This window comes from Chanos chanos, chromosome 5, assembly GCF_902362185.1.
Source record: "Chanos chanos chromosome 5, fChaCha1.1, whole genome shotgun sequence".
Classification (NCBI taxonomy): domain Eukaryota; kingdom Metazoa; phylum Chordata; class Actinopteri; order Gonorynchiformes; family Chanidae; genus Chanos; species Chanos chanos.
This window is the reverse complement of record NC_044499.1, coordinates 21,623,314-21,638,728: the sequence shown is the minus strand read 5'-3', so window position 1 is coordinate 21,638,728 and position 15,415 is coordinate 21,623,314. Positions and strand designations below refer to the sequence as shown.

General features: G+C 41.0%; 1 protein-coding gene across 1 annotated transcript in view; it reads right to left on the bottom strand.

Moving 5' to 3' along the window:
- Positions 1-14,747, bottom strand: part of gpr158b (G protein-coupled receptor 158b) — a 39,931-nt gene extending 25,184 nt beyond the window's left edge. The window contains exons 1-2 of the mRNA XM_030774085.1: positions 13,891-14,747; positions 8,248-8,353 (exon numbers count right to left, since the gene is read on the bottom strand). Coding sequence (XP_030629945.1) covers positions 8,248-8,353; positions 13,891-14,747 — 963 coding nt within the window. The remainder of the gene's footprint in view (positions 1-8,247; positions 8,354-13,890) is intronic.
- Positions 14,748-15,415: the final 668 nt, after the last annotated feature.

Below are 15,415 nucleotides of genomic sequence, written 5' to 3'. Positions count from 1 at the left end.
ACAATCAGGCTTTCCCAGCGGGTTGCCTGCTGCCGTCTCGATCTAAGAAAAATTCTTTAGTAAGATAACCCACCGTTTACTCATGTCTGGAGAGTTCCAGCGCCATAACACTATAGGTTTTTTCCCTCTGAAAATACAGTGTTCCATCTATTTTGAGACGGCTGTTTTTTCCATTAGCACAGAGAAAATGCCTTGAGCCTGCCTAAGATACTTCCACATATCCCAAGCCCCACCCATACGTGAATACTCAGCCCCCCCTCCCCACACCAGTCCGTTCCCACTGTCTACTCGTATTTGTCCATCAAACGTCATCTCCAATGAAGACAACCCATCTGATCTGCAGTCACCCTGTCACATGTTGGTCGTCTCAAAGACAGATTCAAAAGGTCTCGGGGTACAAAGTAAACCAGAGTGAAATTAATTACCGTGGGGCGACGCTTTGATGAGGGGCTAGATGTGGATTCATACACTGACTCACCTCCCCGCGGGTGGCAAAATATGTTTCGTAACAGCTCCAATACCCTAGGCCACAGGAAACGCTTTTCATTACGCTTACTGTCAGGCTCGCCGCAATTCACACACACGATAAGGATTCCATTTTAATAACATATGTCTGTGTACAAACTGCCGCTGCTGATAAAACGCTAGCAATTGGAAACTTCTAAATGCGTAAAGATAGAGTGGAGTGTTTTTTCACCGCTTCGAGCTCTCAGAGGACCATGGGAGTCAACACATTAAGAAATATCCACAAATGAAGGCTTGCTGTGCAAGAGGGGTGGGGGTGGAAGGGGTCTGGGGGGAGCAGGCAAATCAAATTTGGGAGTTTGAAATTCATTGCAAGGAGAAAGCAGGCAGCTACTTAAAGCTGAAGTCATTTTCACTCTCTGGTGCCTCGGCTTGGCAGCTTGTGTCTGCGGAGGATAAATTTAGACATGTGTGTGAGTGTGAATGTGAGTGTGAGTGTGAGTGTGTGTGAGTATGTTTGCATTTGTGTGTGTTTTTGTGTGTGTGTGTGTGTGTGTGTGTGTGTGTGTGTGTGTGTGTAGTTGTGTATATGTTTGTGGGTGTGCACATGTGTGTGAGTGAGACTATGTGTGTGTACCTAGTACTCTGACAGCTGTCCCTCAGGGGCAGTCCTGTGCTTTAGCCCTGTGATGACCAGGCCATCTCTACTGTGGTAATGAATAAAACACAACATGTCCAGCATGCTCTGACCTAACAGCTCTGGCTTTACTCTTAAGACTACTCTCCAGTGTGATACAAGCTTAACTCTCTGTCCCATCAATCTCCGGCCTAAAGATGCTATCCCAGCATTCTATTAACTAAAGGGTTTTTTTTCCCCTAGCATACTTTAACCCAAAGATCACATGGTCTGACCAGGCTGTTCTGCACCATGGTCTAACCCAGCAGCTCTGTTCAGAGACTGCTCAGCGTGCCCATTAACCATATCAACACTTTCTTGCCTTTATAGTGTCTTATGTAACAATGTCTTGTCGGGTGGCACTTGGAGGAGAGACTTTTTACATTGCAATACATGCGCTAATAAATATTTCATTGATGGTGATGTTAAAAATTGGACAGACTCCCCCCTATATCCCCGCCCCACCCCTTCTCACCCTTCTTTGACACCTTCTCTTACCCTCATTCCTCCTCTCTGTCCTCCTCTCCCTATGATCCTAATTTCCCTCTTCCATAGCCAAACCCCCCTGCATTCAGAAACAATACACATCAAAGCAAAAACTCAGTCATCGTAACATCTAACAGACGCCAGCTTCGACGACTTATCAACTCCAGTGAAAACCAAATCACCTCAGAGGTTAGTTTCCTGTGGGGATGGAACTCGGGCCATGTCACAAGTCCAATCAACATTCCCTCACTCATTTATGAACCATATAGAACAAAAGAAAATTAAACTAATCTGTACAACACTACGGAATAACTGTGTATATTGAACCTGTGATCAATGATATAGCCATAAATGTGCTATAGGGCTTTTAAAGAACCACTGGCTGATTAACCAACAGCTGATTCTCAGGCTGTCAGTGAATCTGAGCTGTCTGCAATGTTAGAGCAATCGTACTTGATATTGCTCAAAGCATAAAATAGCCTTCATGTGGTCCATCCGCTTGTCGTGTTCCATCAGCTCGTCCCCACCTACTCGTCCCCGTGAAGAATTGGCCCAGTCTCACCACTAAGGAAGCAATGCTAGGAGACTCCTCTGGTGCCAACACAGTCTCGTTCGCAGTCTTCTAAAATCAATCTCAATGACTCTGGTGTCCCACACCTGAACATGGCTGGGCGTACTCTTTCTCCTCTCCCCTTCCTCTCTTTCCTTCACTATCATTAGTCTAAGCAACTCTACTAGAACACCACCCAGATAGTTGGATTTTTTGTTTGTTTGTTTTTTGATGAAACGTGCCTCTTCATGAGTGATAATTCATACAAGTGTACTTGTTCATTCAGGTATACTGAAGGAAGCAAGGATATTGTTATTGTCTATCATTGGTTGTTGGTCTTGTTGTGTGTAGTTTAGATTGAGTTGTATATGTGTCTGTAGCAAGTACGCCTTGTTTCCATCTAAATCCCAATTTATTCAGCATTAGATTCATTCTGCACTGTTTGAATTTGGTTGTTGTAATAAACATTTACATTTGTGTTTCTGCTCTTTAAGTACGTAGTAAATAATTTCCTAGTTACTAAATGTGCTGATCCAGGAACTTGGTTATATGGGAGTATTGAATTTGAAGAGTTGTATTGTACTTGTTACATTAATGCTACTATTTACCATATGTTAAAGCTAATGAGGAGTTATTGTAACAACCTCGCCTCCTCCCTCGCCAGTCTCAGCCATTCCGCGCTCAGCGCCACCGGTCTACTAATCACCGGTCTGATCACTCTCCTCTTGCACACCCGCCCTCACTTTAGTTCGATTATACTTCTCACTATTTAAACCCCTCCGTCAGATCAGTCAGTGCAAACTCTACGCTTTCCCAGTGTCTACTGAGCCGTCTTGTGTTTCGTGTGCCAAAGTTTCCAAGTCTGTTAACCCGTTTGCACTCTTTCTTTGGCCCCCTGTTAACCCTGTTTGTGTTGAGCTTCTTTCTGTTTGTTTCATTTATCATTTATGTCTCATTTATAAAATCCTTCAGTTCTCCGCACTTGTGTCCAGCGCCGTTGTACTTCCTGACAGTTATTTTGAATAATTTCTAGTTTCAGTGTTCAGAGCGCTGAGCTACAAACAGAGTTTTTCAGAATAACTGTATTTTCAATGGGTTCAAATGCTCAAATCAGGTTATGGTCATAGCTAAGTGACATTAGTATTCAATCTAATGCTAACAGTGAACCGTTAACCAGAATTTATCTATACCATTGGCATGACAGTCTTCAGAGCAGGTATCAGAACAGCATCTGTTACATCGTCCTAAATGTTTCTAGAAATGGCATTTTATTTAATACAGAATTTTTTTGAAACTGTAAATAATATATGGGTAGAAAGGCCCATTTCAGTGCCTATAGATCAGAGTGAGAGACAAAAATCTATAGGGATATGGTGAACTGTAATACATACATACATACCTACATACATACATATACAGTGTGTGTGTGTGTGTGTGTGTGTGTGTATATATATATATATATTTATATATGTGTGTGTGTGTGTATGTATATATATAAGACAAAGCAACCAAGGGAAGCGACGCAGAGAGGTAGAAACATCAATATTTACGTTGAGTTTCTTGAAGACAGACAGATAAAAAAAGCAAGCAAACAGCTCCAGATGAGTGCCCTCTCATCATTTATTTAGACATACGCATTGCCATGTTCCTGCAACTTCTCTGCGTTTTTTGCCCAGACTTAGGTCTACAGAAGATACACCACACTCTATGTGTGTATGTGAGACGGATCAATTGGAAGAGCACCACTGAACTCCTTCTGAGTGTCTTAAGTGCTGTGAATGATGTTTGGCTGGTTGAGGAAGCTCAGTAATTAAGGGTATTTGGGTGAGGAATGACACTAATAAAGGATTGAGAGGGATTTTAATGACAGAGAGTAGGCTGGTGGCTATAAATGTTTTTAGAGAGAGAGAGAGAAAGGAAGATGGAGGATTCTTTCTCTTTGACTGACAGGGCAGATTACGTTTTGTCGTGGACAAGTGAGGGCACATGCTCACGGGATAAGCTCATTAATTTTTAGTGAAGTATAGAGGGAAGGCTACTATTTCCTACTTTTAAATTATGTACATATATAATATTCTTTCTCTTTTTTCCATGCTCACATTTGGCATATAAGCATAAATGCATTAATTCTCTCTCTCTCTCTCTCTCTCCCTGACATGATACCCACACCCACCCATACTATCCATAAGCAATTGCATTTGTTGAATTAATTGGTTGTCTCCAGTTGGAATTTGACTGGTGGAGCTGGTATATTCCAGCAAAGAATCGCTTGAAGTATTCTGTGCTGGCCACCTCTCTACAAACCGCAACCTCATAACCGTATCTTTGCGACACGAACAGTTTTCATGTAGATGTCTACACCGTGAAATTGCCACAGTGCAGGGATGACAGAATTGCTGAGAGCATATGTGCTGCACTATACGTAGGCAATGAAAGATTCGTGCTTTGATCTATGCATAGCTTAAACACGTTATCCCACTAAAAATCAAGCACCCAATCAAAGGATCCCATTATCTATGGTAGGGCAGTCTGCACTTACACACAGGATAAAAAGTACTCTTGCAATACTCCTAAGATATTTTTTTCAAATCTCGTAATTACATAAGCACAGAAGCTTATGTAACTTCTCTTCCAAGGAGCATTTAAAATGCATGAGAGGTTGTGTTTGGTTCTGGGTGACTAAAAAAGAGTAAATTTCTATCAGAGACAATTTAACAAATTGGTCAAAAAGGTATAGAATAGAAGTGGATATGGTTCAGCAAAACCCCAGTAAGGATCCAGAGGGCAGAGCAGGGTCATGGGATCAAAGGTTCTAGAACAATGGAATCAATAGCAAAATGAGAGACCAATCACAGACCACCTTTGGGAGGGGTCTGAAAAGCTCCAGACATAATCAGACAGTGTTTTACATTGTTCTCCTGCTTTTTCATTCTTTTTTTGTCAGTCAACAAGAGGACAAAGTCTTTTTATTTCCTAATATCCCTAATGTATGCTAACATAATGATGTAATCTTCTCAGTTTCTCATTTGTAGCCTAGTGTTTCATTGGATGTCCTGAATACGATATTCGCCAGTCTCATTTCTAGATATTCTTGTTGCTTTACTTAGATTTTTTTTAAAGGCACTGTACGTATTGGGTACGACAAAATCAGAGAATGTGAAATCTGGATGAATGTGTTTCTAACTTACATACAAGTTTTTGTAGCCCTAAAAAATGGAAGTCAGATCCAAACAACTCAGGTTTCCTGAATCATGAACTGAAAAAATATTCTGTCTTATAAGTTCCGCTGAATAAGCTCCATTTGATTTAATGGTTAAATAAAAATCTTGATGTACCATCCTGTGAGAGAAGGTCAGGCTTAACAAAGATGGTCAGAGGGTAAAAGGAAGCAATTCACTGACTGTGGTACAAAGCGTTACCGAGGAACTTAACTCACTCTTTCTGCTTCTTTTCATTTACAAAGAGCAGTAAAAACTGCTTTTCATAGAAATCCATGTACCAGCTCCCTGCTTGCATTGATGAGTCATTGATTTATTTCAGCTAAGGACACAGTCTCTATTCCAACAACAGTGTGTGAACCACAGTGTGAAGTGGTAACCAAGGCATAGTCACTTATGCTAATGCACCTCCACATAATCAAGCCAAAACACATAGCAACCATTTAGCTGTTATGACATTTAAACAAAATATCTGTTTTTTGTTCTGATAACAAAGAATGTTAATATTTTAAGCAGGATATAAACATGCCTGTAGCTACTTTGACAACACTTCCAAATGTTAAATCATATGTGCGTGTGTGTGTGTGTGTGTGTGTGTGTAAGAGTAAGAGCTCCAATTATCAGCTCATCTAAGCTTCTGCAGAATGTTTCTCTCTATGGAAATCTTGTATTCCTCAGCACTACGGATGAGTGCAGTAGCATGCATATTGAGACTGAACTGCATTCCTTTGTAAGAGCACAGCTGATGTACCACCCAACATGTGGTTAACATTCATTATCAAGAGTGCAGCTAGATGCCCACGTTATTAAGACATTGGTGTGAAAACCTTTGAAGTGCGTTCACGACGGCAAACTGGGCAAATAGAACCCTATCATCCAAAAACAGAATCACATTATTATCAGAGTAAACGAAGTAGAACGTACCAAATTAGCATGGGGGGGGGGGGGGGCATGGCCAATTATCATGCCCTATGCAAAATCACAGGGTCTCTTGATTATTTACAGCAAGTCTCTCTCTCCCAAGCTCTCTCTTTATGAGACCTAGAGCTCTGACAGCGAGGCTAATTGTTGCTGACATCCACTCCTGTCTGTGCTCAGGCTAAAAGACTTTGTAGGAGAGTCAGTGGAGGACAACGCGGTGCACTGGGGTTGAGTGATGCTTTCCTTAAAAATGTCAACTTCAGCCACCAGGCTCTCAGGGCAGCCGTAATGACAGAACATAGATCTCTCCAAGAGATGTAGCCCTAGTGTCCTGAATTACAAATCTATTAATGAACTATATAACTATGTAAATGACGCTAAAATAACAACAAACATGCATGCACAGGTGCCCACACACACACACACACGCGCGCGCACACACACACACATGTTTGCACACACACAAACACACACTTACATCTGTGGGCATAGACACTTACACATAAGCACACATGTGCACAGCCATGCACACACTCACATCTATTCAATCACACAAATGCAAACACAAATACAATCTCTCTCTCTCTCTCCCTCTCTTATTCTTTCACATTCTCTCTCACTCACAAATTCACACACTCACCCATTCTCACAGACACATACACACACACGCACACACATGCACTCACGAGGACACACACACACAAACTCACAGATTCACTCAGAACAGAGCAATTCTTTGGGTTAGCCACTGCTGCCAGTGAGCAGCCTGAAGGGTAGGGATGCAAAGACTTTCCTTTCCTTTTCTGCTGTTTTCCACCAGCAGTCCCAAGGGTGGGGGAACACACAGACAAAGAGCATAGTCAATTATTCAGCGAGTCCGCTACAATCCATTACACTGCATTTATTATGGATCATAAGGTACAGTCAAGTCTCTTCCAAAGCACGAACCTTAACAGCTAGCCCTCCAAATGACTACCTCCACAAATCACCTCAGAAACACTTCTGATGATGGACAGCTCAATCAATAGCACATCTCACTCAGATGGATGAGAGCAAACCACACACCATATCAAGGTCTAAGGAAAAAGGAAAAAACGAAGGGGGGGGGGGGGGGGGGCAGCACAGTGCAAATGACGAAACACCATCATACCCGTACAGTATGATGCAAAAATAAACTGAGCTGAGGCAGGAATTTACTGTACAAGCAATACATTTGATCCATACACAAATACTAAACTACATTTAAAAAGGTCTTACTGCAATATTTAGCAAATGAAAGTAAAGCTAGCATTTGCATGTGTATCCGCGTGATCTCTGATGTTGCTCAGTGTACACACGTGTGTAGCAGATGTATAAATTTTGTATGAAAGGGTACAAACCATAGAAGATAGTAAGCCAGTAAGAGATCAAAAAGATGTCGGTACGCAGTATAGAATTAGACAGGCAAGTCACACTGGGTGTGTGTGTGTGTGTGTGTGTGTGTGTGTGTGTCAGTGCTGAAGCAAACAACTCGGCAGCCTAATTAACGCTATTAAAATAGAATCCAGAACATCTAAAGAGAAAGTGTCACAAGTGAAGTAAAAGAGGATATGTTGAGAACATAACATGTTCTACATATCAGACAACCACAATACATTTTAGTGACAAAATACAACAATCTAAGTAAGGTAAACTAAAACAAAACAAAACAAAACAAAACAAAAAAAACAACAACAGTACAATAAACAGAATGAAGATCTTTCATTCAAATACTGAGCAAAAGAACAGTACTTTCAAATCATATTGTGTTCCTCAGCATGGCAGACAAATTCATCCTGTTATCCTTCAGGAGCTATTCTCTGAGGCAAACAAAAGCATTGGAACATTTTGTGGTTAAAAAAATAAATAAATAAAAATAATAATAATAATGTAAAACTTATGTCCATACTCACCTCCATAGTGGTCAGGTTACAGCGGTGAGTCCCTCCAAACCAGCCACTGGTGGAGCACTGGTTAATGTCCACATCCTGGAGGTTCACGTCCACTCTCACCACACCTCTATGAGACACCAAGAAACACAGAAAATGAGAAAAAAAAATTTAAAATGTGTATGGTTCTCCCTCAAAAGGTTTTTACTCGGAGAATGCTGTTTCTGGTGATCTTTTTCTATGATTTCATCAAAGGAATAATAGAAAACATACACTGGGAAACAAAACTAAAAATAATTAAGAAAGCTACTTAAGGATGTAAAAGGGTGAAAGTTACTTAAGGGTGTAAAAATATGCAGGTTTCACTACAAAATTAAATACACCTAGAATGGAGACACACATCAAAATCTTAACTGTATTTATGAAGGACATGATGTAGTACTGCACATATCAATAATTAAATCTAATCACAACGTAAACGACTCTCTACTTGGACTGTTTTAGTCGTTTTCCTTAAGGCATAATGAGATGAGTCATCCTTTCAGTGTGAACTCAATTAACTAATTAGAAAACAAAGGAAAATCTTTTAATGGGTCATTAAGAGAAAACTGCAGTGAGGAAAATGGACCAAGTCTGTCATTCCCGAAGGCCTCCATTTCGTTTTTTTTTTTTAGAGACATTAAAGTTACTCCCTTTTAAAACCATGGGATGACTGCTCTGCGTGACGTGAGGAAGAAAAGCAGCCCTCGTAGAGACACTGACACCACTGAGACAAAAAAAAAAGAAAGAAATCTCTGCTCTGTTTTTTTTATTTCCCCAGCTTGCATTGCCTCTTTAAGAATTAAATAGGGCAAAAATAGGAGAGACTAAACTGAAGCTGCTTTTTCAGATAGAACTTCTTTCACATAGCAGTCTGAAATGTCATTTTAATTCACACAATATCGCCCTGTCTTTAGGTATTAGTTACCTGGCACAAGGTATGACTGTACAGCATCATAAGAACTTCTCTATACTTCACCTTAACCTTGCATTATGTTGCATTATGTGGAAACCCTCAGGACGGCATTATTATCATTATTATTATTGCTCACAGTTGCACAGTAGTGGGAGGGGAAGCTGGCAGATGAGGTTTATCCTCCGTTTCCAAGAAAGACGGGGGAACTGTGTGACCCATCATAACAAACACTGTCATTTTTAAGTCTGAAGAAAACCTGGTTTCCTCTGAAAGTGAAGGACATTGAGTTTCCCTTTTACCTCAGGCAGTGGGCAGCTGTCCACCATGGCTTGACTCTAACCCTCAGAGCAGCATGAGGGACTGATTAACTGAGATGTGTGGTGTTTGCTGAATTTCATTTGGACAGGTTTCGCAAACATCAGTTTATATTCTTACTTCACATCAGTACCTGATGTGATATTTTTTTTTATTTTGGCATAAGATTACAGACCCAGCATCCTGTACAACTGAAAGGTCTGTTGGTCAAAAGTGCTATGCAAATGTTATGGAATTGAATTGAACTGAATTGATATGGTTACAGTCAACTGACAAATTATGAAGTTATCAGCACCTTTAATCCTGGTGTTACAGATCAATGTTCACAAACCACTGCTACACTTTGTTTTTCTTTTTTCGATTGGCTGTAGCTTACAGTCACATCTGAGATGTTCAGTAGACTGCACGGTTATCAGCTGGTCATTTTTGTCAACGTGTGAAACTGAAACATGTTCAGGCAATTAGACATACTCCTCAGACCCTAACAATGGATGATATACAAACCAATCATTTACGTATACCTCGCCAACATACAGTCTAACAGTGTTCGCTGTCTTTCATTCCCTTACAGCAGTTTAGCTATCACGGTTTGACCAATTGAGTCTGTAGGATATGTCTCACAACATACGCCAGGAAGGGAAGGCAACACACACACAAACAGACAGACAGACACACACACACACACACACACACACAGCTTCATAAGATCTAGCACACCCTCTGTCTCCTCTCCTTGTGTCTTTGATGTGGCGGAGAGATGAGTCTGGCCGCCAGCTCGTTTACAGACATATCCAGAGGATAGGGGATAAAAGACTTGATTTTCACTGACTGGCTCCAACTGGCAGGTGTTTGTAGACATAACAAACTGCCTGATATTCTCATATTATTTAACTGACAGATGGAACAAATATAACAGAGTCAGTGCGTTTTTGATGATATTTTGGTAAAGGTAAAAAATTTCACAGGGGGATTTGGATCCTGCAGACTGATTCTTGTTTTTAAGACCACCCTCTTCCACTGTGAGCTCATGAAACGATTTATAATAGCCTATGAATGTCTATTCATTTCCCCCGTGGATGCATTGTCTTCTCATTGAGTTCTGAAGTTTGTATCTGAAGTCTCTTGCCACAAATGGTGAGTATAATTTATTCTGGCGCACAACACTACTCTTCTCTCTCTCTTTCTTTCTCTCTCTCTTTCTCTCTCTCTGTTATCCCAAAGGGACCATGTCACAGTCCGTATGACAGATTTCCGTTGTCAAATTGCACCATTTTTCTGCCACTGTCTCCACAATATAACAGCCCCGATTTAGCTGTAATTAGCTAAATTAGCTGTAGTCGTGAGTTGAATTTCTGAGTTACAACCCGCTGGGACGGGTATCACAATGCACCCAATTGGTCGCATTTCGGCTCCTGGTTCCAAGCACAGATGCAAGTTAATCTAAGGACACGGCATGGGCACTAGGTCTCCATGGAGACGCTCGTAAACTAACAGGTGAAAAAGAGTTATGAGCGGCCTCTCTTGTATAGATATTTCCATCCTGCCTGTCCTGGTAATTGTACCTTTGTGATTCGAGATAGTCCTAACGACTGGTTGTGCAAGTGGTTCTCTAAAGTTCCCTCTGCAATACTCTTAACATAATGAATAGAATGTCACTGGGGAATGGACATTGAAGTTATTTACTCATTAGGCTTCCATCAATGTCTCTGATCTAGTTTAAGCAGCCTTTGTCATGGAAGTCTAATCTAAATAGCGCTGCTTTTTCCCAGGAAAGATTATTAATGTTTAAATACACATTATTACCTTGTTATTACACATTTACATTACCTTTATCACTCAAGCAAAAGCAAAAATCAGCTGTTAGTTGGCTGTAATCTAAATGTCATGCAGCATTTTTGTCTCCTTCATGTCAGGTCACAAGAATCACAAGGAAAAGGTTGGTGGTCACATAATCAATTTTCAGTAGTCAGTTTAATCAGTTGACTAACTGGTTGGCTAGTTTTACAGCCAAGTGGATCTTAAGATTATGCCATATTTTACTCTTAACTGTCATTTCTTATCATTATAATAATGGTGGTAATTAACTACCATAAATTCTGACAATTCAATGAACATGCTACTCAATGTTAGCATTGCTGCAATACTTAGTAGTTTTACATATAACCATGTTTTCTAAGCTCTGAGGATCAAACAGACAAAACTAAATTCCTTGGCCTAAAAAATCCCTCTACCATCCTTCACTAAGTCTGAACCACATTTTTATTCAAGAGATGTCAGCCCAGTTCATTGCTCTACAGAATGTGATAGAACCTTTTTTTTTTTTTTTTAACCGTGAGCAGTGCTAAGACATTTTAATGTCCTGACTCAGTCAATTAAAGGTCATCACGTTCACAGTTTTATTACCAGAGTCCTAATAACTCCAACCAGAGTCCTAAGACTCCAAGTGTTAATGGTCTGAAATGAAATGCGTGAACTTTAAAAGTCACGCTTTAAATAAAAAAGTCCTACTTCATAAGTTCAAAGATTAGTTCTGTAAACAATTTCCAGTCTTATCACGATTCCAGTCTTATCAGAGAGAGAGGGAGAAACAGAATGAGCAAGAGACTCCTACTTTTTCATATGAACTTTTAGAAGATGTATAAAGATCAACCTTATCACCAATTTTCACAGATCTGGAGATACCTTTTGAAGTTTATAGATAGTTTAAGGCTCCAGATGAAAATGAAAAGCTTGCACATTCTCTCTCTTTCTCTCTCTCTCTTTTTCTCTCTCTCTCTCTGCTAGTCTGAAACACTGAGACGTAGTCAAAGACAGAACCCAGAAACAGAGACATGGTCCTCCTCATAATGCTATGTTACGTAAGCCACACTGCGATCTGATTGGTGCCCTGCCATGAAAAAGTGTTCTATATCATGAAAAATGGCACCTGTATAGCAAACACCCTTGAGAAACATTGATATTTAACAATTCAATGACTGACACATTCATTTTATCAATTATACCTGACTGGCTGCATCTTGTTCTTAACAATCATTGCAGTCTCCATAGGTTTGGAATGAACCAAAGCTCTGTTATCTAAAACTCTGTTTTAAAACTTATTTGCTGTCCATAAAAACAAATGCATTATCTTCTACTAAATCCACTCATTCAGTTCACAGGCTCCCAGATCAAAGCAGTTTTAAATTGCAGTCGTGTAGCTTGTGAAATTTATTCATGACTTGATCGATTTTGGAATTACCCGAACAGGGGCCTGAAAGTCAAAACGGTTTGTGGTGTTCATGATACCAAAGCTGTCTTGTGTGTGCAACATACACTGTATTTACACCCACATACTTACATACATGCACACGCACACTCACACACACACACACTCACACAAACGAATACACACTCAAGCTGGAGTCTAAATGGGAGAGGAGTGGAAAAAGAAGTCTGTGCCTCTGTCTCCGTCTCTGTAATCGATGTATATCATGAGTGTGAATGTCTAATCAAGTCTTGCTGCAGCTAAATAAATAGATCAATATATGGCCATTATTGAGCACTTCAGTAAAACAATACATTTGTTGATAGTTTCAGCATCACATTCCAGTCGAGCAAACTGGGCATGCCACACAAAGGCTATCCCATTAATTATTCCCGGTACCTGTCTCCTTCTGTGGCTTCCCCAACCATCTGGTTTGTCTTAGAAGCTGGGCTACCGGCATGGGTCCAGGTTGCATTAATTAAACAAAACCTCCTGTGATCAATCAAAGACTGACAGGACGCTTTTTTGAACGTGGCGTGGCCAGTTTTAATGTAAATTTGTTGCATATGCTGTATATTTTACTCTAGAAAACCGTTTGGGTTTGCACAGTCAGGTTATGCAGTTTAAGCTTTAAGGAAATGTAAATTTCACTTATCTTGGCGCACTTATCACAAGTTATTAGCATTAATAGCATCACTCTGTTTTGCATATGTATCAGCGAAACAAATTCTATTCACCGAATGGGACCCCGTATCAAAAATTCACTTGAGGAAACTAACAGTGTGGTGCGAGGACACCAATGATTATTTTTAGTGCTCAGTTCAACACCTGCTTCAGTGCACTGACAGGATAAGGGTAGCAACAGGAACAGCTTGCGGCGTGATCGTGTCGTGATGCCTAAAACGTCTGGAAGGGCTCCTCAGTCTCCAAGACACAACTGTGTCTTGCTTTGAACTTTTGTCGACATTATCCTCACAACACACACACTGGGAAGAGTGTCAGCAACAATTAAATAATTTATTTTAAGGCATATCTAACCTATAAAGACACGTCGTTCAGATATGAATGCGTTAATTTATGACATAAACTGCGTTTGGTCCTGTGAATATATGAATGTGCTTGTGTAAATGCGATACAAAAACATGAATCCCACCTGAACTCTGGCGCCGAATTAGCCTTCAGCCCATAGAAACCAGCCGAGAGGGTGAGAAGCCAGTGCGGCACAAAGTTCCCGTGTTCACACTCCAGGTAGGGCGCCGACCATTTAATTTGACTTTTATCAAGTACGTAACTGTCCTGTGTGATTTTGGAGTCCCGACCCGGCGCCCTCCTAAACAAGTGAGGTTTCTTTCTATCTCTGAACTCGTTGTACCATTCGGACTCAGGTGCCCTGCTTGTAAGGCGATGGTGAGCAGTGTTTGAAAGGTCTTGGAGAACTATGTCTTTGTCCTTTCTGGTCGCCTGGAGGAATACGTGCGGACCAGGCGTGGGAGAATCCGTATGAAACGTGACCACGGCTCGGTGGATTTTGGGGTCTCCCTCCAGGATACTCCTTACTAACGCGTGGTACCATTGGATATCACGTCGTAAGCTTTGCTCTCTCGACCTGTTGGTTTGTAGTATCATGTTCAGGAAGTTGGTAGCGTGTGCCATGGTATCCAGCACGCTGTGCAGGGAGTAATGCGAGGCGACATGGGCTCCCCCGCGAAGGCTACTTAACTCGTAGCGTCGCGAACAGTTGATATGTTCCAGGGTCGAGGAATCTCCTGTGTGCAGGAAAGAGGTGACCACCCGCGGTAGGTCCTCCTCGATCTTATGCGCCACAACGGCGCGCTCGGTCATGGGGTTGCTGAGCAGCGTTGGATAAAGCTGAGGCTCTCTGCTACTTGGAGTGCTGTAAATAGTCCTGATTTCCATGTCTTTGTCGCTGTCCGACCATTCAACATATCCATAATTTGATCCAATTGCAAGTCCTATTCGCAAGAAAAGGTTCATTAGAAAAAAACCCATGCCGCAACGTATCTTACCGACAGCGCAAATGAAATACAGTTTAAATCTACTTAGTAAGTGTGATCATCCTTGAAATCACTCGAGACTCCTCTCCTCAATGAACGATTAAATATATACACTCAAAAAGTTGTTAGACTCTGTCTGATGTTTTTAAATAGATCCGAACCCTCGTTAGGCTGCTCACATTCAGTTCTGTCTCGCGCTTCCATCTGTGCGAGAGCCCACGAGCATCTTGTGGCTCTGTGCTTGCTTCCCAACCAATTGTCGTTCAAATGTCGTTAACCAATGCTCTCGGTTGCCAAGATCGTTTTGCGATTCGTTTGACGTGCTCTTATCATGAATTGCCGCGTCATGTACAGGTACATTCGAAGATGCAGATGCTAGATGCCAGATGCTATTAGACATTAGACTTTTCATGTGAAAAATATCGTTTTGTTGATGAGCTGGTGCCTAAAAATCGATCAGCACATATGTGATATAATAAAAAAATCCCTGTGAATCCATAAGAGAACAGCTCTCAAAACTGATTCTTCTTCATTGTTCAGTTAAGCTTGCAGTTAGTATAAATGTGTGTGAGGCTATTTCCTCCGGCAATACGGCACATGGGTGGAGTGAAGAAGAGAAGAGAAGAGAAGGAGCTGTCCAGTGCTGAAAACAGCGCTCGGGGG